Below are 27,397 nucleotides of genomic sequence, written 5' to 3' on the forward strand. Positions count from 1 at the left end.
GCTTCTTCCTCCTCTTGGCCAGAAACTCTGTCGAGGGAGAGAGGCATCTGGCAGGTGATTTGAAACAGCAAACTCCCACAGCCTGCCTGCAGCGGCCGCAGAGAGCTGCTGAGCACGCACAGCTCCCCATGGCTCCCAGGGGGCCAAGAAGGCCTTAACCACCCACTCTCCACCCGGGGCATCATCTCTGATGGGGAAAGCCAGCCCTCAGCAGGTACCAGAGGCTAGCAGGGATTGAGAAACCCTCTGAAATGAAACCGCCTTCCTGGGGCGAGAAGCACAAAGAAAGGGCGTTGTCAAACTCTGCTAACTTCCACCCTCGCTACTCCCCCCCCGAAAAATCCCCGAGTTTTATTTTTCACCTACCACCTGCCTAAGCAGCACTGAGTTGCAGTCTAGAGCACCTACAGGTCATGTGTATATTCTGCAATGAACCTTAAGTTTCATTGAACCTTAAGACTGGTATCAGGAACCCTGAACAGCGGTGTGTGCACACGTACACACCTACAGACCACAAAGGCAGTACTTTAACACCGTTTGTCCCGGGCAGTCCCAGCGCAGTCAGCCCATCCCACACCTTTGCTTCTTTTCCACGCGGAGAGCGTGAATACATCCTACTGACTTTCCCAGTCGCACGGTGTTCCAATACCAGGGGGTACGGGCAAACTGTTCACTGGGACGCCAATTCACATCATCACACGGGTCGGCTTGAACAAGAAACCTGTCAACATTTTAAAGAGGGGATTTTATAGCCTGCACAATAGAAACAGACTCCCAAGTTTCACTTTTCAACACTGAAGTGTGATAAAAGGGATGTCCCCGAGTTAATTAATTCCACAAATATACAGCAGTTTCAACAGCCTTGAGTACCAGTGCTCAGACTACAGCCTTCTAGTAATTCTTCATAAAAAGAAACCCAGTTTTCAGCCGGAAGTAAAAGGAACCCCAGGAGATCTGCATCGGTTTGAAAAGCCATCAGGATCTTATCTCACCTGCTTACCCCATCGAGCTCCCTTCCCAACCCTACATCGCAAGAGGTCAGGAAATGAAGGCTCTCAGTCATCAGTTTAAGACAGCTTAAAATTCGAGCTTTAATTGAAATGGAAAGAAACATTCCAAGAGGATATATGTTTTATAGATTTAACTGAGTTACCAAATTTAGTTTTCATTGGATGTTACTGCAAACATAAACATTAAATCATAAGCGCCGAATAGGAGAGAACTCAAAACAAGGATATAACCATATCGTATCAGAAGGGATTGGACCAAATGCTTTTGTAGGCAACTATCCATACGTGTGATGCACTGACATGTTAGCTTATAGGATGTAAGGACATCCTTGAATTCACCTGAAAAAACTTCTGAGGACTGACTACATCAACATTTTCCTGGCAAGTACCTTCTCTGCCAGCAATAAATCCCAGCTCAATACATATCTAAAATGATATACATTAGAGGGCATCTGTTTAAGAGTATTAAGTCAGCTTAAATTACTTGAGCAAAATTTTAAATAAGTGATAGAAATCTAAAAAGGAGCGAAAAAATAATTGAGAACACCACTGCAATATTAATGCCAAGTTGTTACATATTTTTTTTTTAAACAGATCTGTACAGCAACATAGCAGAGAATGCAGTGATCACAATTCAAACCAGACAGCAATCTAAGGGAATGCTAATCCTGTATACAGCAGAGCTGAAACACTTCCGACATTCAGATGCTCCAAATATGTCAGCTATCCTAACGCACTCCAAACCAGTTCTACCTACATAGGACATTTTGGTGTGAAAAAGTTTCTGTAAAGTTCCCTTTGTTTCCAGTGATTTTCTTGTACAAAATATTACAATGGTTTTTTTTATATATATTTACATACTTGCACAGCTAGAAAAATATAAACTACAATTGGGCTTGGCAATCAGTTCTTCTCTTTAAATATATGACATTTCTGAGCAAAAATTGTAGTGGTAACATATCCTGCACTTCAAGCATCTGCACAGAGAAACCTTCTTCCTTAAGCATATCAAGCCTAAAAACCATGACTGCAGTGAGACATGTGCCACAGCAAGTGCAACGAATGCAATTCATCTACCTCCTGGCATAAGGAAGACACAAGATGAATGTTGTTTGTGCAGGTTAGTGGCACAACATAGAGAAATCCATAACCGAACATTAAATTCCTTAATAACATTCATTAATTTCATAGGCAGCGCCTGTTAAAAAAGGACAACCGATATAATTTTAGGAAAAGCAGACACTAAGTTCATAGGGCATCGCACATCTTGAACGAAAATGCAACCGCAGTTAATGTTTCAGGGGCATTTGCCCGCTTCAGGCAAGCCCCAAGGTTTTAAGGTTTTTTTTTCATTCAACTTTCGAGTAGAGGCCAGGGAGGATTTTTTGCTTTAAAGCTACAGTATCTGTCATTATGGCTTTTAACACCCCGCCTTTCACTGGGATGAGGTATGTGTTTCTAGTGAAATGGTAACAGTTGAGCAAAACGAGTTTCAATGGACCACAAAACTCCGCACACTGGTGTAAACAGGTCTTCTTATGAGAGGTTGCCAAACCGAATTGTAACAGTGCAAAACAAGATATATTCTTTTGTTTTTCTCTGCAGAAAGAGTTGTCGAGGCATCTAGGGCATTGCTAGTAGTCAAGCCACTGCGCAAATCCTCTTTCCACCAGAGTTCTGTTTATTGACAGGACCTAAAAGGAGATAAAGGAAAAAAAAAAAAAGTAGAAGGGTGGAAAAAAAAAAAAAATCCACTAGCAAACGTCAGCAAGTTCCTAATTATCAACAAAAAATCTGCATAAACTCAAACAGCATTAAAAAAAATAGTATGTCAACATACACACCTCATCTCCCATCAAGTTCCAGAGCTGTATCAGTGGCAGACCTGTCGCGCTATCATAATTTGTGACCTGGAAACACAGAAAAACGTCGGTGTGCAGCAATTCTGGCCTGAGCCACGGAGGACGCAAGGCTAGCATCGTTCCCTGCCCGTCAGACACTTCATACTTAAACCTACGTGTCGGCTAGAGGAATCGCACCCACTGCCACCAGGCAGCTGGGACACGCTGCTGGCAAGTTGCTCCAGTCACTCAAACCCGAGCCCTTGCTAGAATCAGTGGTGCATTCGAGCACCGCCTTAAACCAAGGGAAGCTACGAGACTGAGCACCACAAATGCTGTCAGCTTCCCGTTCGTCCCAATTAACTTGCATGGACTGCTACAGCCACTATTCGAAGCCCTTCAAAAGAGGCAAGTGCCCCCTTCGCTGGGATCAGGGGCTGTGTGCCGAAGCCTTTGGGACACTGCCAGCAGCCTTCCTTCTCCCTCTGGCCGGCCAGCGGCTGGATCCCAACGTCAGCGTGGCCAAGACTGGCAGAGCAGTGCAGACCCAGCTGAATCCTTGGTCCGCTGGACAACAAGCCACTGTGTGCCCTGTAAAACCCCCCCAGGTGCCCTTCCTCCCTGCCCACACCAGTAACAAGAGGGAATACTCCACCCTTCCCGGCCAGACAGCCCTGAGCGGTGCCGGTGCTACACAAGGAAGTTCTCGGCACCAAGACTGCCCAACAAGAACCCTGCCCAGCAGCCGGGCGTACGGGCTCTGCCTTCGGTTTTGATTTTAGCACACACAGTACACTATGGGCAGAGGGGAGAACAGCAGCCGTCAGACCAGCAAGGAGGTTTTCCCAGACAGCTCTCGCGTACCTGCGCCACTAGGACTGCGCCTCTGGTCATCTCGCTAACAGCGGCGTCCGCTTCGGATGAAAAGTGATCCTCATCTTTGGAAAGAAAAGAGCAGCAGAAAACAAATGAGATATTCACAGGCTTTAAAGGCCAGAAGGGACTGCTAAGCTAACCTTGTCTGACCTCCCACATCAGTTCGGCCAGAGAATCCTCACCTACTGCTGCTGCAGGCATTCGCTGAAACTGGTCTATTAAGCTGGAGAGGACACGAGTATTACGCCTGTTGTGCTGCTGAGGGGAACGGATGAAGTGCCTTCTAAAGCCACCAGCTAAGTTAATGCCAACATAAGTGGCAGATGAATTAGGAGGCTTCAAAGACAGAAGAGTATACTTCTGCAGTACCTTTGAGCTGCCATTAGTATTTTGATCCTTAATAAACTAACCTCAGGACTTTACTGACCCCACAGAGGGCGACAGTGTAACCGGGAACTCAAAAGCACTGACGCTACGGGCTGGCCGGCACCTCGGCAGCGCCAAACGCTCTTCGCAGGCGCTGGCGGCTCAGCTCCCGCAGCCTGCGCCGCTTGCGTGGGCACTGCTGCTACTCCGCACTAACGCGGCGGGAAACCCTCCTGTCCCAGGCAACACAGGCCGTGCTCTAGACCGGACATAAGGGGTTTTCATTTTGGAGGAAAGTCGCTTATTTCCTACCGAATCGCTGCAAATAAAGTTTCTCCTTCGCGCTCCCCACTCCGAGACCATCTCCAGCAGCAAGTGACCTCCTCCCAACCCCACCAATACTGAAGGAGCCGATTACCTCAGGGAACACACCAACCACTGACTTCTGCTAGAAGCAGCTTAAACCTTGCCATCCCTCTACAGCCTTGGCAGGGCCTCTGCCTCCTGCGGTCCTGCCAGCCACAAACCCCAGCGGTGAAACCCGGCCTGACCCCGAGCTCCCACTGCCGCCCCTTCCGCGCCCAGAAGGGCGCCGGTACCGCACGCATCTCTAACACCCCTAGAAAAGAGGGGGTGGGAAAAAAAAGGCAAAACAGAAAGTACTTCTAGGCGGTGACTGCCATTCTTCCAGTGTTTGGAGGGTAGTCCTTTGAACACAGAACTATACACATCAGTCATTTCAACAGGAAAATGCCAGACACTTGTCTGGCAGACTAAAAACTAAGTTTGCGTTTACAGCTGCTCTATGACAGAAGGCGGCAGAGTAGTTACAGCTACTTCACCCATACCCTGCCAGTCCTGCCAACTCGCTGTGTAGGAGAGTAATTCATTCTCTCCTCCATGCAGGAAAAAAAAAAAATAAATGGACATTTATCTTCTTTCCCCTGGAGTCTGACAGGTTATGCCACGCTAGCGCATTTAGAAGAATAAAACACAATTTTTCCAGTCCTTGCTCTAGTCACATCAGCGGCTGCACTTGCAATAGGAGGGAGAAGGTTTAGACAGATCATTGCTTGTACGCAGTTGGCATCCATTTAAACCTGCAGGAGGAGCGCCAACAGTATGTCTCGAGAGCTCCATTACCTGGAAGCGGCACCACGTTGTCTAGTAAAACTTCTGCTCCTTGGAAAGGTAGTGATAAAAAATCAGACCTTAAAGAGAATCAATCAGAATAAGAACATAGCTTTAAGTTACTCCTGTACTCTTTAAGGCGACATTGATTAATCAATTCCTCTAACAGGAATTCAGTTTAAAATTGATGACAGTCAAAAAAAAACAAACAAAAAAACCCCACAAACCAGAAAAGAGACTGTTCTCCCAGCAATCTAAGCAGCAGCAATAAATTGCCTGATTAGCACGGCAAGTTGGACCGGGCTCCAAGCAAAAACCACCTCCATAACAGAGGCTGTACTGCTTTTCCCCCAGCTCTGGGGCACAATCGAGTATTTAATGGGCTTGCGTAAGAAAACCCTCATCCAATACAGCTCTCCCCACCAACAGGGCTGGGGCACAGACAGTCCAAATCTTATTCCTAGCTAATCAATTAACTACACTTTGGGGCCTCCTGAGGGCATCAGCTTCCACACTCAAGTGGCAGAAGTTGCAATTTCCTCTCACGTCCCCTTCAAAAAAGCCTTGCAAGAGCTTACTGTGCTCCCAAGGAATCCACACCCACTGCTGAGACAAACCCTTCTACCATTTCTCACTTCAGCTGTGGAAAAACCTATACGCAATTCAAACGATATGGACGCTGACGATGAAAATTCAAGCCATGGCCTCAGGCCATGGAAGAGGAGCTACAGACCTGATTTGTCTGAGCGTGTCAACCTTCACTTTGTCATATCCTCCGTAGTCCACATATCTGAGCTCCACTTCACTGGTTTCTTCAAAGTAGCTAATAACTTGAGCCCGTAACCATGCCCCATCCAGGCCTGGAGCCGCGCAGATAATACCAACTGCAAAACATAAGAGTACAGAGAAGAAAGGCTCGGTATAAGTGGATTTCCAGAAATCAGCACTTTAGGCATTAGTAGTGCTGCACAGTTATCTACTGAGAATCAACAGCATTTCTTATGCTGCTTCCATCTTCTTTCAACATCGCCCACAGCCCCATCAGACCAGGGCTGTGGCCGGGACACAGGAGAGGTGCCTTTTACTCTCCGGTCTGTCTGCCACTACCACGCTGTCCAGCTCCCTTCCAGCCTTTGGTCACTAACAGCGGGGTCTGTCTCTAGAAAGGAAAGTAAGCGCCAATAATCCCTTTCCACGTGATGCACCCTCCACCTTACACTGTGACAGTGACACTATGAAGATTTGGGAGCGGTTCCACACTTTGTCAGCAAAAATACACCAGATGCCAAGTTGATCAGAAATAACCCAAGACAGACTTTATCTCATTCTGAATTTCAACATGCAGGTAAGTGGCTGGGGAGGTACTCCAGGGGTGAGCAGGGTATGGAAGAGTAGAGCAACATCTGTACTCTGGCAGCGGCTTAAAAAAAGATAAAATGACAAGTGAGCTATCACACATTCTCACCCACTGGGAAGCTTCCCAAGCCTAACTCAGGGGCATCAAGCTTTCGCATGACCCTGGATTTCTCAGCTGAACAACTGATGAGCCACCAAGTTACTTGCCTTCTACTGGAGTTGGCAGGGTTGGAATTTCAGGCTGAGAATAGCAGGCATACATCTGCTGGTCGAGGCTACGCAGGACGTGGAAAGTGGGGTGTGTGTGCTGCTGTAGAAACATGTGTCCTGCATCGACTTGGTTCGCCACGACCACCTCTACAGTCACTCCATCTGGGAGGAACAGCTGTCATGCGGAGGGAAGAAATGTTCGTTAGTGCTCACTGCAACACGAGCCTCACTCCATGTTCCCCTAGCAGCTCCTGAGGCTCACAGCCACAGCTGGAAAAGCCCCGGCACTCCGGTATTTCATTTCCAAAGGCTGTTTGGACCAGGAGCTGAAAGCTACTCCCTGTTACTCCACGCTGCTCTAAAGGAAATCAGACTTGGGGCAGGGCCCATCTTGTACACAAAAGGGACGATCGGCATAGAGCGGCTGTAGGACTTATTTACCCAAGAGATCAGTGAGCAGAGTCAGAAGTGATACAGGTCAAGTCACGCTGCACTATCAACACAGCGCAACTTGCAAGGGTTCCCTGCCCACGGGGGTGTTTAAACACCAAGGTAGTCTTCACAAGGATTGTCCAAGTTTTGTCGCAGAGGCCTCACTTTCAGACTAATTTGCCCTGGCTGCTAGAGAGCCGCTGTGTCGGGCGGCTTGCGAGCATCACTGTGCTCGGAATACATTTAAAACACCTTTAATTCCCCAGCATAAATTCAATTATTCAGAACAAAGCCTGTCTTCACATCCACGAAGACAGTTGTGTGCACAGTTACTTTACAGATCCTCGATGCCCAGTGTGAGCAAAGAAGTGTTTTTAAGTATCCATACAGCAAGAGAAGCACAAAAACTCTTCTGGGAAACACTGACGTGAAAACTTTCTTTAAGGGTTATTAAATACCGTAAGGAAGTAAAACACTGAGAAGACCAGCTTTAGGATTTGGGGACGATACCAGTAATGGCAATGGATCGGTGTGGCATTTTGACCTGACGGCAAGTGGCCCGCAAGCAGAGGGGGCAGACAATCAACTCAGCTCGAGACTGAAGTGTTATTTCCTTTGGCAAACATCTCGTCTGTAGGTAAAAGCCTACCGGGCCAGATGTGCAACTCCATGAGATTCACCAGAGCCCGGTGAAACATTCTGCTACAGTCTGAGAGCAAGACAGACAGGCTTCGGGGCTTAGGACAACTGGTTAAGGCATCAGGAGCACAAGTAGTGTTCTCCCCCACCCTTCCAGTTGCAGGGAAAGGTAAGGAAAGATGAGGAAAGAAACAGGACAACCCAGCAGATCAATACCTGGCTCTGAGCCTGGTGTCGCTGGCAGAAGATTGGGGGTTTTGATTGTGGGTTGGTCTACATGACATGAGGCCTGCTGGCAACAGATGGGGTACACCTGCCTAAAGGGGGAAAAGGATCTTTGTGCAGGATTTAAGTCTCATCAAAAGAGCTTTAAACTAGATTTGAAGGGGGAAGAGAAAGCCAGGCTTGCTGGAGATAAGCCTGCAGGTGGCACGCCAATGTTTAAGGGACAGTGTGCTAGCGAGGTCCTTTGGTCTGCCATATCACTGGAGGAAGGGGATGGAGATCCACGCGACAGCAAAGACACAAGGGTTATTGACATGTTAGAAACCATGGAAGCGCCAGAGAACGGTCATGTAGGAATTAGGGCTTCCCACCCCAAAAAGGTGGCGAGCAGGACTGGGGCAGTGATTGTCTCCTTGTACTCGGCACTGGTGAGGCCCCACCTTGTGGTGAGAGGCCCAAAATTGAACACAGTACTCAAGAAGGACATTGAGGAACTGTAGCGTGTCCAGAGAAGGGCAACCGAGCTGGTGAAGGGTTTGGAACTCTCATGAGGATCAGTTGAGGGAACTGGGGTTCTTCAGCCTGGAGAAAAGGAGGCCGAGGGAGACCTTATTGCTCTCTACAACTACCTGATAGGAGGTTGTAGAGAGGTGGGGGTCAGTCTTTTCTCCCAAGTAACAAATGACAGGATGAGAGGAAACAGCCTCAAGTTGCCCTAGGAAAGGTTTAGATTGGATATTAGGAAAAATTTCTTCACTGAAAGAGTTATTAAACTTTGAAACAGGCTGCCCGGGGAAGCGGTGGAGTCACCATCCCTGGAGGTATTTCGAAGATGGGTAGATATGGCACTTAGGGACACGGTTTAGTGGTGGACTTGGCAGTGGTAGGTTAAGGGTTGGACTTGCGATCCTAAGGGTCTTTTACAACCTAAACAATTCCTACATTTCTCATGTCAGGCAGAACAGAAGCAGCAGTGGAAGAGCAGGCGGAGAGCTCCGGCCTGTGACGGTTACGTAAGCAAACGTCCGTTAGCTTATGTAAAGTCATTTACATAACAGATAACCACTCAGACTCAAACCAGGTTTGAAGGCCCCTGTGAGCCAGCCACAGGGCCACCACAGGCTGCTGCAGGGCCACCAGCCACAGCCTCCCACCCTGCACCAGCACGGCCAGCAAGCCGGGACCTACCCAGGCAGTCATAAGGAGGGAATGAAGCGTCAGTGGTGTTGGTGGAGGTAGAGCGTAGATGTTGGTGAGACACAGCTCTTTGAACTTCTTGCCAATCAGGCTCAATACTTTTTCTACTTGATGCGTGGAGCCTGGAAGACAAAAATCCGCAGAGTCTGTAGCGCAGATATGCTGAGGACACCCCCACCCCTGCCACATGAAGCAACATAGCTACCAGAAGCCGCCTGCGCTACATCAACAATTTCAGTTTTAATAGATTGGCCATGTAACCTGGTATCAGACCAACATGAGCAACTCGGACCGCCAGGCCCCAGTTTCAACAGCTTTAGCCTCCAGCATGAACCCAATTCACTGGCAGATATTTTTCAGCCACAATTAATCTAACACCTTCCACAGTCAAGAATGAATTTGCTGATACACATCCCATAGCTGCTCCTTCAAGCCTGAAGTGATCCTGCAAAAGGTGTTGGTTAATCTACAGGAGCCAAAGATGCTAAAATGCATTCTCCCCTCTAGAGCAGAGGGTTCACGTGCCAAGGCACAGCGACTTGGCATGCACCTCTACTGTAACAGCACCGAGCAGAAAAGTTTTGTAAAGCACTGGAGTCGCAAAGCCACTAAATCTGTTTAAATTCCTTGCCCATCTAATTAAGGCCCCCAAGCTACATATTAGACCATGAATAAAGAGACAGTCCACTTACCTTCGATGTGACAGACTTGGGAGTCATGGAAATAAGGTAGTGTTGAGACATAAATTTTGGCACCAGACGCTTGCCTCAAGAAGCTCATAAATCTTCCTTGTTTGCCGATCAAGCGGCCAACTAATTCCTTTACGAAAGGGACAAGAAAGCAGCAGTCAGGAAGAGAAATGTAGACCAAACAAGACACAGAGAACACTGCTATTTCATCCACATTCCCAGTTCCTGTAGCGTAGGGCCAGGCAGGACAAATATAAGGCCATGATGGACCAGCGCAGAGTTCAGCTGGTCTATGGTGAGTCAAGGTAGATAGAGGTCAGTAAGCACAGCTTATTCCGATAGATCCATCTTCATATCTTGTAGAATGACACAGAGACATGATGGGGCAACACCAGGGGTCTGGTAAAGGCTACTGTCTTCCAACAGTCAAGTAAAGTCACATCATCTCCCAGTTTCCAACCACTTTTTTTTTTTTTAAGCATGCTATAAGCATTTTTCATTCAAATACAAAATACTAAATTTTAGCAATTTTTATACAAGCTATTTAGATTAGAAAGGGAGTAGACAAATTCACAGGAGAGTAAAGCAGGCTATCACGCCCGTTAGGCTACAGAGCCCCTGGCCAGCTGTGCAGGGCGATGAAGAGGTGTCTGTGCAAGCCCTGGCACTTCTACCCTTCCACTGGCACCCACCTCCACTCACTGTCAGAGAGCAGAACAGAAGCGTTGGGCCCCAGTCAGTATGGGTAATCCTAGACAACGCAAAGTTACCTACTTTAAGAAAACGACAGCCTGTCTTCACTAACCACCGAAACGTATTTTTCTGCTGTAGAACTGCTTCCTCAGCCTGGGTTTTACTGATCCACTAAAATGCACGTTACACGACTTCACTGGGCTCACAGCACCCAAGCGCTCCAGGCAGCAGGCTTATCCTGCCGGGAGCTGCTGTCTCACGTTACTGGCTGTCAATATTTGGGGCTACTGAGAAGCATAGCATTGCTCTTGCAGTTCTGCAGGACAGCCACCAGTGATTTTGCACATACAAAGCAGGGAAGAAGGTATGAACATCATCCTAGAAAACACAATCTCTCTCTCAACCCAAAAGAAAGCTCACTATAAAGACAGAGACACAGCAGCTCCACAAATAGCTCAGATGAGCATCCAGCTTGTGAGGAAGGGTTTGGACAGGCAGTTGAAACGTAACCCTCCTACACAGTGGAAAGCAAAAAAAGAATTCATCACCTGCTCTTAATAACTGTGTACCCTCAAAGCCTTCTGAATGCTTTCAAAGCATCAGACTAACAGACTGGGGTGAAAGATAACAGGGAATATGAGTCCGACAGCCAACGTTACCCTGGGCGTAGCCCTGACATGCCTCTTGCTTACAGTTGTGTACTGGCTCTTCACTCCTGCCGAGTCCTAATGGGAGCTAAATGCTTAAATCCTCCTCGATTTGTTGTTGATCTCCCTGGGATGGCACTGAGCCAGTACCAGACTGGAAGAACCAGAAGTCGGCTATGCAGGGCAGGGCAGGATGCGCGAGCAGGCCAGCGGCTGGTTACCTTTGGGACCTCTATTTCCCAGATAACGAAGTCGGACTTGCTGGATTCTCCTCCTAGCTTAGAGTTCTGGCGAGTCACTGTCTTCCTCAGGGCACAGCCACTGTCCACAAAATCCACGTTATTTACATCCGAACCTACAAGACATGCACACGTGTCAGCACTCAGACAACCCACACAATCCCGCTACCAGACACAAGGCCATGAGAATACATCGTTTCATAGATGGGTTACACTGAGCTCCTCCTTTGCATTCAGTTGGGATGTTTCCGTGTCAGGTTCTCCAGTATTGCAGAAAGGGTTAAGTCCTGTCGCACATAGCCTACTGGAAGTTTCCCTTTATTCCTGCAGAAAAAACCTGTACACCTCTGGGAATGCGAGAGAAGGAGGCCCAAGTTCAGCAGGAGTCCTTCAAACATGGTGACACCTTACACAGCAGCAGAGACACTCAAAGTCAAGGCTACCAGCTGGACGAGAGCTATGCTAACATCAACACTGAGCTGCTGCACCAAGGTATTCTGCACTTTCCCCATGGTTTAAAGAGGGCTTTTCACAGGGAGTTCAGTGTGCAGGGAGGGACACACAACCTATCCATCTGCTCTTCGCACTGACATTACATTCCAGCCCCAACAGGGATTGGGGGTCCAGTGCCAGGCATGCCCCCTACTAGCTGTGGTAGGGGACTGCTCCTTGCCCAAACTTGTCATATGCTTGAAGAAACAAGGTGCCAGAGCCGAGCTGTGTTTTGTTCCCAAATCATCAGCCGATACCAGTAACATTTCTACTTGAGAAGAGGACAAACTCCAACAGCTTCCTCCTGGTCAGATCCCAGATACAGTCAGTGTAACACAAGGTTGATCCTTCTTCCAGATCAACGAGCAGAAGCATGAAGAGCCTCATGGGCTTACAAGTATTCAGACCATCCAGTGCAAGACCAAAGAGAAAAATAAACCCAACAGCTGCTTCACATTTGCAAAATCTTCACTAGTAACACAGCACAGATGCCTACAAAGTCAATGGCAAACACTGCAGATGCTTGCCTAGACAAGGACAAAGATTCAAGTTCTCACAGCCTGGGTCAGCTGTAGGAACTCTTACCCAACATAGCCACGTTATCAACTTTACCTGCTATACCCCCCTCTCCCTACCCTTCAGCTCTCAGTGCAGAGCTTTCAGCCCTTGTCACCACCAGGTTCCACAACACACTCATGTAGCTTCTTGTCACACCAGCATTCACAAGGCAAAAACATTTTCTTCCTATGGCTACTCCCACTAGTGAAAATGTTTTGTGGGTTTAATCCTTAATTGATAGCAAACTCAATCCCCATGTCTTACAACAAGCAGCGCTCCAACAACTGTGTAGCAATTACAAAAGACATCCTATCATTAAGGGCTGTTGGCACCACAGGGTCCTATAAAGGGTTTTAACATCCATCCCCAAGGTCACACGGGTTAACATTTGCTCAGACAGCTTTGTACTCTGCCAGGCACACATCATCCAGGATCTGCAAGGCAAAAGCAACACAGAGACAGATGGGGGAACTCCATGAACATCGCTCCCTGTTGGGATTTCTTGGCATGCACCTACCCTTCCGAACAAAAAGGCTTCGGGATAATTGGTCTGCAACCAACTGATTTTATCACAATTCATCAGAGCCCTTCCCTGGTTCATCCAGCAGCACCTCAGGAACTTGCCTTACAGCTTCCTCTCAGCAGCAGCCCATGAACACAGATAAGAACCCAGTGCTTACTAGAGGTTGCCTGGACTGAAGAAGCAGCCATTCATATTAGCAGGTCTCAAACCAGCAAGTTGTTCAAAGCCTGGCCTCCATCCAGACGTGGTCCATTTCACCGGGCTACTCAAGCACGTGCTTAGCTTTAGACAATAAGCTTTGGGCTGAAAGGGGACCAGCCCGTGCACCCCTTTGCAGTACACCCCGAGATAACCCAGCTAACACTGCGTCCTACAGGGACGGGAATTCCGAGAGCAAATGCATGCCCACCTGCACATGAGGGCTAAACATTCACCTACTGGGGAAGTTAAACATGAAGAGGATTTATCCGAATACATTCTGAAGCAGAAGGGTTACAGCACATAAAACGCTTGTTCACATTTTTGTAGAGGATTTTCAAATCCCTTACCTGCTGAGTGTTCTCCGTCCATCCCTGCTGCCCTGCTACACTCATGGTGCAAGTCTGGACCATCCTCTTTCAGTATCCCATTACTGTATGGCACTTTGCTGTCTCCAGGTAGCTTCAGAGTAGGAGATTTTTCACTTGGTACTGAGCTCTGCTCAGCAGACGTGTCTTGGGTTGCAGATATGCTCAGCGAGTCCGAATGCTGGCCTGATGTGATAGACAGCATTGTGTTTTGCAATGGGTCCTCCACACTCGTCCCACCTTCAGATGCGTATGTGCTGCACCCAGAGTCCTCCATAACCAAATGTGACCTTTCCAGTGACCCTCCACGGTTTTCCACAGGAGTCCGATCAGGTCCTTGGGACTCACTGCACATACGGCTCTTCATCCGACAGTCTCTTGTGTCGCCCTGAACTGGGCCAGTTAAACGGTCGTGTGTTAAACAGCTGGAACCTGTCACACACTGACCCCGTTCCTCGGTCTGCAGGGATGTCAGCACCGCAGCATCACTCTTTGCAGCAATGTTCTTATCCGCTCCTGTAGCTTCCTCCGCAAGCATCTGACCAGAGGAGACAATGCTTGCTGTCTCCAGAGGTCTCTCAACTTGGCTGGCAGCAGTCTGAGAGATCCAAGTGGACACGTCACTTGCAGAACCAGACAGCACTTCCTCAGTTGCTGCCAAAATGACCTTGGAAATGATCTGTATTGCTACTTGCTCGATTTTCTCAACTTCTTTGTCCAAACTTACTCCTCCAGTCTTCTCTCTTTCCAATTCATCTCCTTTTGGCTGTGTGTCCTCCTCCTGACACACAGGTACAGTAGTGGCAATTGACTCGGACATCTCTTCTTCCCTGGACTGCTCCAAACAGGCAGACTCCAAACTGTCTGGTAACACGCTCGCTGCAGAATCCTTGTGACTTGATACAACTTCAACTTCATTATTGAGAAAGGCTTCTGGGGTATTGGCTTCCTTCTCCAACCCCAAGCAAAGGGCTGTCACGGGGCCAGTATCCGATAGCACAATTTCTGGCATCTGGCTTTCCTTCGGGGGCTTAAACAAAGAATCATCTGACTGCTCTGCATTGCTGGTCTCCTCCGTGACTCCCAAAGGCTCTTGTGTCAGAGTCATTGATGCTGATCGCCACTGATCTGGCTTTGCGCTAGAGCTCGAACCCTGCGTAAGGCTCACCGCAGCACTGCCGTGACACTCTGTGCTCCTTGAGATCAGAGGGGGAGGAACACAAGCAGGGACGCCGCTTTCATCTCGAGATCCTACTGTTTCTAGTTTTTCACTGTCGTCCTCAAGGGTGCTGGGCTGAACCGTCGTTACTGACGGGTCTGGAAGGCCCCGTGAGAGATCTAGCCTCTCGGGAGTTTGACACAGCAGAGAGGGCGTCGTCGACCCTGCTGACAGCAGGGAGGTCGTGGCTTCATTCTCTGGGCATTCCTCTTCCGATGAGAGAGGCAGTCTTCGAGGAACACATGCTTCTGTTTTGGGTGATGAATCATCCTCTGGCACTTCTTCCTGCCGCTCTTCTTCAATTGCTATTGCTTGTTTGTCATGATAGCTTGCATGCTTTTTTCTGTGGGAATAGATCCACCAGCAGCCAACAAGCGCCAGCACTCCAGGTATGGCATACAGGGTGAAACTGCGGAAGCATAAAGCCATTTTGCAGAGCCTCAGCAACTGTATCTAGATGGAGAAACAGAGACCATGTTAAAATAGTCACAGGGAAGGTAACAGAAAGGCTAAAGTTTCATAAATGCCTCGAGGTCTATTAGCATGAAGAGGCTTGTTTTCCAGCCGCTCTTTAAACCCGCGTATCTGCTTCACCAGCAGACCACAGAACAAGATCCTTACCTAAGACTAGGGCTAGCCGGACACTTCTCACCACTATACTCATCAGTTTCACCTTACCTCACCGTTACACTCAAACCATTGCACCTTTGCAGGTGAGTACTGCACACAAGGACAGCATCCAGCACCCCATCTCTCCAGCATCAGCCCGGGTTCACAACGCAGCTGTGCCACACGCGTTTCCCAGGCACAGACCCGATGCGCTGCACCTCTCCCCTGTTCTCCGCTTGAAAGGCAGCATCGCGTTCCCGAGGGTTTCACAGGTTGACAACGCACACTTCTCTAAAACATAACAACTCGCTGCAGGTGAAGTGCTTCGCAAACGCTCTCACCCACGGCACCGCAGGCGGCTGGCGTGCGGGCACACCACACGACTCCACGGTTCGGTAGGAGCTGAACAGCACCACGCAGCTGCTCCATTTACCTCTCCGCACACAGCGTAGGAATTCCTAAACAAAGTGCGACTACAGCCTGATGAAGCACGTGCCTCCCGATAACCAGGAGTCGCTCTAAAAGGTTTCACAGCAGTGAAGATGGGAAATACGCTGTAACACCCTTACAACAGCAGTATTTGTCTAGCGAAAGCAGCCTCGAGAGAGACACTACAGCTAAGGAACTCTGCTCCAAAGTTTGTTCTACTTCTAAGTTTCCTACGTCGTCAGCTGCTGCTCCTCTGACTTTCTAGAGCTGGAACCTGTCTCTTCTGCTCCAGACTGTGTGTGTGAACCCTTCCCCACCCGGACACCGCTGAGACTCACGTCCTGGTCGTGCTCCGCTATTTACAAACCTCACCTGGGTTACCCGAGGCAGGGCTGACATGCCTTTCCTTTGCCTTAAGGAAAGCCTCCAGCTGGAACACGAAGCTCAACAGTCACCCACATCCCCAAAACAGCTTTGCTGCAAAGCACTTACAGTTTATGTTTTCACTGAGCAGGAATTAAAGCAGAGCACCACGTGTCTGACAATGCTTACACAGGACAGGCTTTTCTCCAAACAGACCTCAAGACTTTTGCCAACGAGCAATAAAAATAAAGATTGTTTTCAGGAGATAGCAAAGTCCTAGAAATGGGAACCACCCACTGGAAGAGAGTATTATCTAGTTCCTCTTTAGAAGCTTAATATTTCTTAGACAAGAGAAGACAATCAAGTCTGTCTCGCAACTATGCTTAGTCTGTCTCAACCGGAAAAAACCTTTTGTTATCAGAGCAAGTGTTCTGACCGCCGCTTCCAAACACAACCCTCCTCTGGGGCCTCGATTTTCGCAAGGACCTGATTACATCCTAGCTGAGGGACAAAAACATGCCTCCCTCAGGCTCCAGCTGAGCATCCAAGCCTCAGAGAATTTAATATTTACTCCAGATTTCTCACCTCCTCCAGCTACACCCTCCCACCCCACAGCAGCAAACACACACGGCTTTGTCCGAGCTCGGACGCCAGCCTTGCTCCCCTACTGTTCCCTGCAGAGTCCTAACGACTGAGGCAAGTAAATAAACGAATGGCAAAACCAGGGACTAGCAAGTTTCCTGCTCAATCCCAAATCAAAGGTTAGTTGCAGACAAGATTTAAGAAATCCAGTAACACCTCCAGTATATCACAAATGAGGTATTCACGCTGGTCTACATGGGAAACTTGAGTCTGCGTTCACTGGACATTCATATCTGGTATCTTCTAAATCAAAGTTAGGTCCAGCTGGCTTTATACAGTCAGGCAGCAGAGCTCACTGCTGAGGATAAACTTTCAGTTAATAGCAACATCAAAGATTTGGAATTAAAAGAAAACAACAAACCTATGCAATAATTTGGATGTTTGGTTTTTGGAACTTGGTAAATGGAGAGGGTGAAGCCTGTACATTCCCGAGACAAAAGGTTCACATTTATGCTCTACAGCACAATGGCACATTGTGAGCCACCGCAAGTGCTCATCTGCTGCCCGTTTAAGTTGCTTTAATTAATGCAGAACCACCCTACAAGCTGTCTCACAGGCGCACCACAAACTCAAATTAAAGTAGCTCACATAGTCCATTCCCAGCAAGCTTTCCTGATTAAACAGACAGCCCTATTATTACCCGATTCCCTATTAAGTTGCACCAACTGTACAAACAATAGTCCCACACAGTTCTGCAGCGCAGGAAGACAGGAGCAGGATGCTCCACAGAGGGACAGGCCCGTCCCTAAGCCTGGCAGACAACACAGTTCTAAGAGTAATTTTGAACATTAATATCATTTAAGACAAAAGATCTTCACTCTTCTGTGATATTTAGATCAGTGGGGACCGGTGGACTAGCTGACTGCTCCTTGCCAAGCTCATTTAATTCCATGTTTTTAATTTGACTAGTTTTAGCAAGAGTTGCATTATACTATCTGTAATCGTGTTAAATGGGAATTCCACATCCTTCCATCAACTAGGAAGGGATAAAAGGCAGTGGCTCCGCACAAGACGCCAGCAGACATCCCAAGGCACGGGGCTGGCTTAGGGGACAGCTGACACCAACAAACAACTCCTTACACCAACGTGACAGGAAGATTTTGGTGGCCTGACTTCGATATGCTGGTCACAACGTCGCCTTTTATGTGATGCCTAGAAGATGGCTGATTTTTAACCTGCTCGAGTCAGTAAGATGCAGCACGTACTTCTCTTTCCTTTCCTCCACAGGAGAGCTCCTAAAGCCCACATTTGTTTTCCAGCACATTTAAGAGCGACAAAACCCTCTCTCCGTTGCCAACTTGACAGCCAGTTCAGGACCGCAGGGGCAATGGGATCATTTAAACACATGGGGGGAAGAAAGCCTGGGATTTTCCTGCCAGCAGCAGAAGAGAAAATGGCAACTTGTCAAATCACATGGCTTTAGACGCTGCCAAACTGGAGGGAGCCTGGCCCGACAGTCCTCGCACTCCCCAGGCAGGAGGAGCCAGCTGGGGACGCCCGGCAGCTCCACAGGCTTTGGACCGGAGACGATCAGCTTGCAAAAGCCAGAGCGACGCGCTGGATGCCCCAGTGCCGCTTCCCAACGCGCAGGGCCCCGTGCAGTCCCGCACCAAAAATAGAGCTGAGCTAACGCGGAGCTCACACACTGTACGCGCTCGCCCCGCGCCACCCGCCACTTCCACTTCCTTCTGGCACGTCAGGAATCCGGTCTAAATGTCACACCTTATATCAAGGCACGGCCGGAGAGCTGCAGCTAGGGCGTGCTAAATAATCCCTGCAGTAGGTCAGGATGGGATTAAGACACCAAGGGGAGAGGTAGGGGTCAGTCAGATCTCCAAATCTGTATTCTGACTTGATTTATGGAAAACTCCTGGTAAAGATCAGGGAGATGAGGACAAGAATGAACGCACACGCTTGCCTACCTTAAAAAAAGCCAAGGACAGTCAACTTATTCTACTTGTTCGCAGGAGGGCCCGAGCAGTTTTAAGCCACCTTGTTTCTCTAGCCAGGACAAACAGCCCTTCAGTATACACAGCCTTATAAGGTTAGAAATGTTTGCAGCACGAGGTTCACAGAGAAGCCAGATAATTCATTCTCAAGGTCCGAGAGGAGAGTTCAGCAAGCACTCGCTCCAATTTTCAGCGTTTTCTACGCACAAGGAGGTCTGTTCTGGGGGCAAACTGCTTCAAGCCTCTACAAGAGGAGAGACAAGGACAACTCCCAAGTGACGGAGCCCCCAGGCTCTGCAGGGACATACCCTACGGTGCCACCAGTCCCTGCCTCCTCCGCTTCCCTCCTGCCCCAGCACTCGAGGGGTCACGCTTCCAGACCCCGAAAGCAGTGGGAATTGAGGCTGGAATTAAGGACCGTCTGAAGGATCACAGAGCAAACAAGCAGGCAGCTTAATTGGAAATGTAGCTTCAATAGCCAGGCCCCGATGCCTCCCTACAAACCCTATAGTTAGTGATACAGCACTCGGGAAATAAATACTATCTGGGTGAAAGAGAACTGGACAAGGCTGGCACAGTGAAAACTAAATGGGACCACGTGGGCTCTTAAAATTTTCCATGCTAAAAATAACTGGTAGCACATGCTCTGCCTTATAGGAGGCATAAGAACAGGAATTGACAGAAATCTGAAGAACTGGAGGCACTACCATTAAGGTTAATCAAAAGCAGCGTGGCCAGCAGGGCGAGGGGGCATTCTGCCCCTCTGCTGCGCTCTGCTCTGGGGAGACCCCCCCGTAGTGCCGCCTCCGGCTCAGGGGGTGCCAACAGTAGAAGGACACGGAGCTGTTGGAGCGGGGCCAGAGGAGGCCCCAGAGATGCTGGGAGGGCTGGAAAAGGTGGTGGTGGGGGTCAGCCTGGAGAAGAGAAGGCTCCGGGGAGACCTCGGAGCCCCTTCCAGTGCCTAAAGGGGCTCCAGGAGAGCTGGGGAGGGACTCTGGATCAGGGACAAGGTGATAGGACAAGGCAGAATGGTTCTAAACTGAGAGAGGGGAGATTTAGATTAGATATTGGGAAGAAATTCTCGGCGGTGCGGGCGGTGAGCCCCTGGCGCAGGGTGCCCCGAGGAGCTGTGGCTGCCCCATCCCCGGAGGTGTTCAAGGCCGGGTTGGACGGGGCTGGGAGCAACCTGGGCTGGGGGGAGGTGTCCCTGCCCAGGGCAGGGGGGTGGCACTGGATGCTCTTTAAGGTCCCTCCCAACCCAAACCATTCTGTGATTAAAACAAGAGGAATCACTTCACAGAAACAGACATAAAGACTCACTTGACCTGCCCTTGCATACAGCACGTTTTCACTGCAAACTGAATCAGCACGTGGCACTGCAATATCTAAATGGCAGCTTCTTTGTTTTTCATACGAAGGAGACAGGCAGTCCACAATGCAGGGACCACCCACCTGCCTCTTCCAGGTCGTGCTGGAAAGCCCCCTTGGAACCTAGTTCGAACCGGAGAGCAAGGAGGTTTTGTAGCCACAGGGGTTAGCATCACAGAGGCTGACCTTACAAGATGAATCTGAGAGATCGGTGGCCTCCCATGCCACTGGGCTGCAAGCCCTTGCATCACACCCTCCTCATCACCAGGGTATCATTCAGCCACAAGATTTTGCAGCCTTTCCTACACTCTTCTCCCAGGCCAGCCTGGTGTACCACCATTAAAACCAACATCACCAAGAGGTGAGAACTCAGAAAACATGACTCAGTAGCTACAAACATCCAAAGACAGGCAGGAGCCAGGCAAGCAAGATCTCAAACTGGATGTCACTTCTTTTAAAAATAAGTGAACAGCTACACCTCTCTACACTTAAATAATTAACAGCAAGTGTTCTGCAGCAATGTCTGCTGCAAACACCAGTACTAAAAGCCAAGAACAGCAAGAGATACCCCTTCAGCAATACCACCTTTCCACAGCCCAGTTAACACGGGCTACAGAGCTCAAGAAACAGGTTCCTCTGTGAATGAAAACTACTAATGAAGCCACTTAACCTTAAAATAATTAAGAACCAACAGTCCTATTTGCAGAGGGATAAATTACGACAGAAGTAAACAGCTGAAAAAGCTGGTTGTTGTAGAGCTGAACTAGAGCTCTGGAACGAGAGACATCACCAACACCAGGCTGCCTTCTATCTCCAAGTTAAAAACTGCTTTCAGTGTAATCAGCTTCACTGACGTTCCAACAAGAGCTCACTCCTCTCCTTTGCAGCCGAAGCTGCTACCCTGATGGCCCAAGGCTTTACTGGTACTTCACTTCACAGTTGCTGCTTCTGTGTATTTTCTCCCACTCAGGAGCCAGAGAGTGGCCCAGCACAGCTCCAGCAGCGGCACGTCTAGGCAAAGCGGACCCAAACCAGTTTCTGTTTACACACTCGAAAGCAGAGGTTTACGATAAAAGTATCAGTCTAGCCAAACCGTAGGGGTTTTTTTTACAGATGTTTTGGAAATCACCAAGAAGCTCTACATATGCAACCACCGACCGCCAGCAACCCTCACCACCCGCACTGCCTAATGGATTAACTGCTATGCAGTAAGTCACAGGTTACACTTTGTAATTAACATTAACCCTATCAGATTATCAAGCTCCTTACTGCACTTTATATCTTATTACCTTTCTGCTCCAATCGTTTCATTATTTATAGTTTCCTCAACCAAGCTCCTGTCTCCCTGTGAATCCTCTACGACAGAGGAAGGCAAGACCAATTTTTCACCGCTTTGCCAGAAAGGTATCTGAGATACAGAAGCAAGCTTCAGAAACTGCTTCTGCACCACTTTACCGATACCCCCTTTATATTTCTTGGCTACTCCTCAAAATTTGGTGGAGGAGAGTTTTTTTTGCCAGTTTTGGAGTCCACTCCAGAAACGGAGCCAGACCAAATTGTTCTGCCTCTTCAGGCTAGCCAAAAGAGTTTAGCACAGAAGCCAGAGGCCACACCACCCTTCTATTATCATCCTGCCCTAAACTGCAGAAAAAGTCCTCCGATGCAGGCTAACCCCCTCTGCGCACGGGTGTCCCTCACCAGGGAACGAACACCACTTCGCACAGCCAAGAGGGCAAGACATGAGTTGTGGGGATCCTTTCTGAGCAGCCACCTGCTCCACACACCCACCAGTCCAGATTCAACTTTTAAAAGCATTTTTCATAGAAGACTAAAGAGAATCAGTCCTCCATGGTACAGGCAAAGCAGCTTTTATTACCTTTATAGCCTACCGACACATTACAAAAAAATTTCCCCAAATCCAGATTTTATCATCTTTCCTTCTTTCTGCATTTTCACCCAGGTTGCAGAATACAGCAAATTATTTTCCAGAATTTCAGAAAAAATACACCCAATACTTAGCATTTTGTGTTTGCTTCTACACCAATGAAGCTAATCCAGCCCTTGCTGTGGGCAACGTAGCGCAGTGTCACTACAGGTGCAGCTTACAGATTACAATTTAAAAGCAGCCAGCTAAGCCAAGTGCCTGGCATCTATAACAATTTCCACACAAGAGGCATGCACAACACCCAGGAGAAGAGACTAAACCAAAGGCTTCCAATATACTCTGCACACAAGACAAAAAAAAAAAAAAAAAAAAAAAAAAGACTTGAATTTTCAAGGAGACAGAACAGAGAGGTTCACATCACAACACACTGATACCGCTGTGTGAGACAGCGAGAAGGGAGGCAGCGCCGAGACAAAACAGGTATCTGGAGAACAGCACCAAGACCTGCTCGCTGGGAGGGTTAGACCTTGATAAACAGCTTCTCAAAACAAAAGCTGGACTAGACTTAAACAGCAAAGTAAAAAGCCGCATTGCTCGGCTGGAAGCCTTGTGCCCTGAGCTTGCCTTGCCGAGAACGAGCCACAGCAGCGCCCAGAACACTGGTGGAGAAGGCGCTCTGTATTTCTCTACGCTTGGAAGCAAAGGTTTCACGAGGAGTCGTTTAGACTGAACAAGCAGGAAGATAACTTGTACGCATTACCAAGCCTGCTACAAGAAGTTACACAACATACTTGAGACCTAGACCTAATCAGAGAGAGACGTGTTTCACTTTGATCGGTAATTACAGTAGCACCTACAAGCCCTCGCCCAAATCACACTGGGGGCTGTCCTACACAGAAAGGCTTCCCCCAAAGACTGCCTCCTTTCCTCAGCTTTGGCAGTCCTTTTTTTTTTTTTTTTTAAAAAGCAGAGACAAGACAGATTAAGTGACTTTCCTACAGTCACACTGAGCTGGAGGAAACACAAGGAATAGAAAATCGGTACGCCAACTCGAGAGAAGAGAGCCCGTTCTCTTTACCTGGCAAACTGAACACTGTACTCCATTCAACTGGAAATATTTTAGGAAAGTGATGCACAAATTTCTTTCCTGCACCCCTGAACACCGAAAAAATCTACCTAACCCTGCATTTCAAGAAGAACTGGAATACAAGTCCAAGCTCATAACAGAGGCTCCTCTGGAAGGAAGGGGAAACTGCAGGGTCACAGCCCCAAGTTCTATGGGGTTACACACTCCAATTCTTATTCCAGAGACTTCAACTTCCCAATTCACAGATCCATCCCTATGCAAAGCTAATGCCCCCGGTACAAGAGACACATGCAGGTCATGAGCTTTTGCCAGGAACTGCTGCTATTTATACGCAGGAGTCAAAAATCAGCTGTAGCACATGGTACGTTTTTCATCCTCATTGCCAGGTGGCAGCAGAGGTCAAAGGCAATCAGGACCTCTTCAGGTCTACAAGCAGTGATTTGTTTGCTGAAGAATGATTTTAAAGGATCTTTTATGAAATATTCAACTCTGCTACTAGTAACACACAGGGCCCATAAATTCAGAGGCAGCTTCCAGCCAGGGTACAAAATGCAGGAGCAGTAAAGTTAAACAGAATCCAGCAGTGGACAATAAAAAAAAAAAAAAAAAAACACAAAAACACAAACCCAACCCACAACAGTAAAACAACTTAAGACAGATAATTTGCAAAGTTATCACCTTCATCAGTCCCCACAAGAAGCAAACTCAATATTTCCTGGAAATTAAGGCTGTTAAGTGCCTGCTGAATAAAACAGCTTCTTCCAAGTATCTGAAAGTGGCTGCCTGAAGTTAATCATCACTTCATGAAGTTTAACCAGCCATTTTCATTAAGCGTTTCACAGAAGCACTGTAGCTAGAGATGAGGATTTAAAAAAGGCTAGTCATTAGATCTGACACATTAAAAAAAAAAATCAAAAGTAATTAATGTTTTAATTAATGTTTTTTACTACTTCTAGACGTTGCTAAGGGCATCTGGGACACCAGCCCTGATCTTATTACAGTCTCCCTGGACACTAGAAATACCTTAAATAATTTTTTCACATCAGTTAAGTGCACAGGAAAGATGACAGCAATAGATCAGTGGGGTATGTTGCTTTTAAAGCATTATGCCCTTCAGATAACTCTACTACTGCAACAGTATACTTGCTCTGAAATACCCCCAAAGTCAGCCTGCAACGTTTTCAAAATGAACGCAAGAGTCTCAATGCAGCAATCAACTGCTTCTGGCTCTGCACAGCTTTGGCTGCAATCCTCAAACAAACTCCTGTCATAGTCAACTCCCGAGAGAATTTGCAGGAACTGGGAACACACGCACCGTGGTGGATCTGAACTGCAGGTACCTTCGTCTCGCACCCTGGGTGGCGAGGGGAATTCCTGTTGTCTAGTTGCAGGCACTGTGGAATGCCTAGGTCAAAGCCAAGGCTTTCTAGGCATTTGATGTTTTTCCGTATTAGTATCTCAAAGCGTCTCCAGAGATCTTTAAGAAGGAATCCAGTTCCTAGGACGGGTATCTAAACTCAGTGTGACCAAGGAGAGCACACCTAAGTAAGAAGCAGCCACCAGAGCACACAACGACTGGGTCCCCGCAGCACCGTCCGTGCAGACCCTCCAAACCTCACAATACCACCTGTGGCACATCTGAGCGCAAAGGGCCTGCAGCCCCGATGTACAAGACACTGTTACAGCCACGGTGAGAGTCACCTGCCTAAATCCCACCAGCACTGGTGTCCCATGAGAGCTTTTAAAAGTCCTTCAAGAGCTCAACGAAACACTGAAACAGAAGCTGAGGGACTGTCAGAGGAGCGGTACCAGGACAGCAGGCGATGCAGTAAGAAAGTGGGTTCTAGCAAGCTTCAAGCACAGCTCAAGTTCTACATGCTTCTTGCTCCTTTTAACTTACTAAAAGGTTGTAGCTTCCTTCAGTGCACTAGGCAGCACATGCAAGCAAACCAAGTAATCAAGAATGAAACCGTGCCATCGAGATACATGCAGAAAATCTGTACTATCCTTTTTCACAATCACAGGACCATTGAGATTACCAGACAACATGTACAGTAGCTCAGCAAATGCCTGCGCAGTATTTCACCCTTTCCACAGGAAGCTCGTTAAAGGGTGAGGTGGTTAAGTGACTTGAGCTGGTCGCACACCGCGACCCCCGGCAGAGCAGCAAGCTCACCTCAGTTGCTCCGACAGCTCTGGTCCATGTGCTACCAAGAAAAAGCCATACCTCCCTCACGAGTGGCGGGTGCCGCACTCCAGCATGCCGCGCGCTCTTCCTTGGCGGTACCGTGCACACACGCAGGGCTGTACCTCAGTAGATCATTCACAGGCACAAAGCAAACAGGAGAAAAGTAAAGTTACCATCTCCTGCTACTACTTTCCCCAGCAACGAGCCATTTCCTTTCACCTGAGACAAAGTCCACAGAGGCTCAGATAACGCTCAGCAGGTGCTAGCACAACCGCCGACCCGAGCACGGCAGCACATGACCCTGCAAACACAGAAAGCCAGAATTACTGCAGCCCCTTACGCTCTCGGAACAGACGGACTGTGGTCGAACGCAGCTTTTGTTGCCGTTTCCTACTATTACAGATAACTTCCATGAAAAGGATGCCCTTACTGGAGATGCCTATTCGTTTTGCGTCCCCTGCTTCGTGGTAGAGCTGACCAGACTGCGATAAAGAACTTTGCCAGACACAGATCAAGTTGCCCAATTCTGGAACGCAAGTAACTTAGATCTTGAAGGAGGGGGAAGAAGAAGAAGAAGAAGAAAAAAATAGTCAAACAAGGATTCTTCCAGGAGAGCAAGGCTACCGAAATTGTATTGCCGCTGAGGAAGCAATGCTTAATTCCTTTGCTCCTGATTACAGCCCACGCCGGCTCACGAGCAAGTAGAAGTCACTGCAGCACATGAGAAGTTCGCTAATGACAGTTTTTATGGGCTCTTACCGTAGCACAGGCAAGCCCTGCCGTACCAGGCACACGAGAGACAGACAGCACACGGCGCCCTTCGCCCTCCCGACCGGCCCCGCAGGGCCGACGCCGCCGCTCGGGGTCGTCTCTCGGCAGCCGCAGCGCCGTTCGCAGCGGGAATGAATCACTCCTCGGCCCGCGCGGCTCTTTCGCTCACCACCGCGCTTCGCTGATGCCGCGCGGCCAATAAGTAGTAAAAACAACACAGAAACGCGCCGAAAGACGCAGAACCGCCGCCAACCCCGCCGAGCCCGCCCGCGGCACCCCGAGCCCGCCGCAGCCCACCGGGGCCACACGGCGACCTCCGCTCCCCGGCGGGCACCGCCACAGCCCGCGGCCACCGCCGCGCCCGCGGGCAGCCCCGCACCCGGACCGGCAGCGCGGTACGGCCCCACCGAGGGCCGGGGTGACCTCCGGGCCGGGGGCCGAGCGCGGCGGCGCTGACCTTGGCCGTAGCCGGGCCACTGCAGGACCGCTCCCGTTGCGGCCGCGGCCTAAGGAGCAGCGACGGCGGCCCGCAAGGGAGGGCGGTGCGGCCGGTGCCCCCCGCGCCGCGCTGAGGAGGGGGGAGCCGGCCGGCTGACAGCCCGGGGCAGCGGGCCCCGCCGCTCCCCGAGGGGCCGGCCGACGGCCCGCTGCGGTACTTACGGAAGGTGCGGCGCGGCGCCGCCCTCCTCGCGCCGGTGACCCGGAGCAGGTCCCGGTGCCGCTGCCCGGTGCCCGCCCAGCCGCCCCCCGCCCGCGCCGAGCCCACGTGCAGCCCGGCCGGGCCGCCGGGCTGGGACATGCAGCGGCCGCCGCCGCCCCGCCCGCCCGCCACGCCCCTCTCGCCCGCCACGCCCCTCTCGCGAGACCGCCGCGTCCCGCCAGAGCCCGCCTCTCCCGGCGCGGCGCCTGCGCACTGCTCCGCTCCGCCCCGCCCCACCGCCCCGCCGCCATTACCTGAGGGGAAGGGTCTGGCGCGGCGCGGCTTGGTTGCTTTTGGGGCTGTGTTCGCTCTTGTTGCCAGAACTCGGGGGAGGGGGTTCAGTCTGATGCCGCTGCGGCGCCTCCTCTCCTCTCGTCCCTCCTCTCTGGGTACTCGCGGGGATTGGGTGTAGAGGACGCCCCGCTCCGCGTGAGGCGAGCGGAGAGGAGAGGTGCCGCTGAGGCCTGCTGAGGCCTGGTCAGCCCTGGCGGCGGCGG

General features: G+C 49.5%; 1 protein-coding gene across 1 annotated transcript; it reads right to left on the bottom strand.

Moving 5' to 3' along the window:
- Positions 1 to 1,066: 1,066 nt before the first annotated feature.
- Positions 1,067 to 26,931, bottom strand: AKAP1 (A-kinase anchoring protein 1). Its single transcript, XM_082493135.1, has 11 exons — positions 26,861 to 26,931; positions 13,673 to 15,362; positions 11,534 to 11,667; positions 9,976 to 10,102; positions 9,275 to 9,405; positions 6,788 to 6,965; positions 5,958 to 6,108; positions 5,237 to 5,304; positions 3,716 to 3,789; positions 2,855 to 2,920; positions 1,067 to 2,704 (listed from the first exon to the last, which is right to left on the bottom strand). The coding sequence occupies exons 2-11, from the start codon at positions 15,336 to 15,338 to the stop codon at positions 2,645 to 2,647; spliced, it is 2,655 nt and encodes an 884-aa protein (XP_082349261.1). The 5' UTR covers positions 15,339 to 15,362; positions 26,861 to 26,931; the 3' UTR covers positions 1,067 to 2,644.
- Positions 26,932 to 27,397: the final 466 nt, after the last annotated feature.

This window comes from Vanellus vanellus (genome assembly GCF_965231255.1).
Source record: "Vanellus vanellus genome assembly, chromosome: 19".
NCBI classification, from domain to species: Eukaryota; Metazoa; Chordata; class Aves; order Charadriiformes; family Charadriidae; genus Vanellus; species Vanellus vanellus.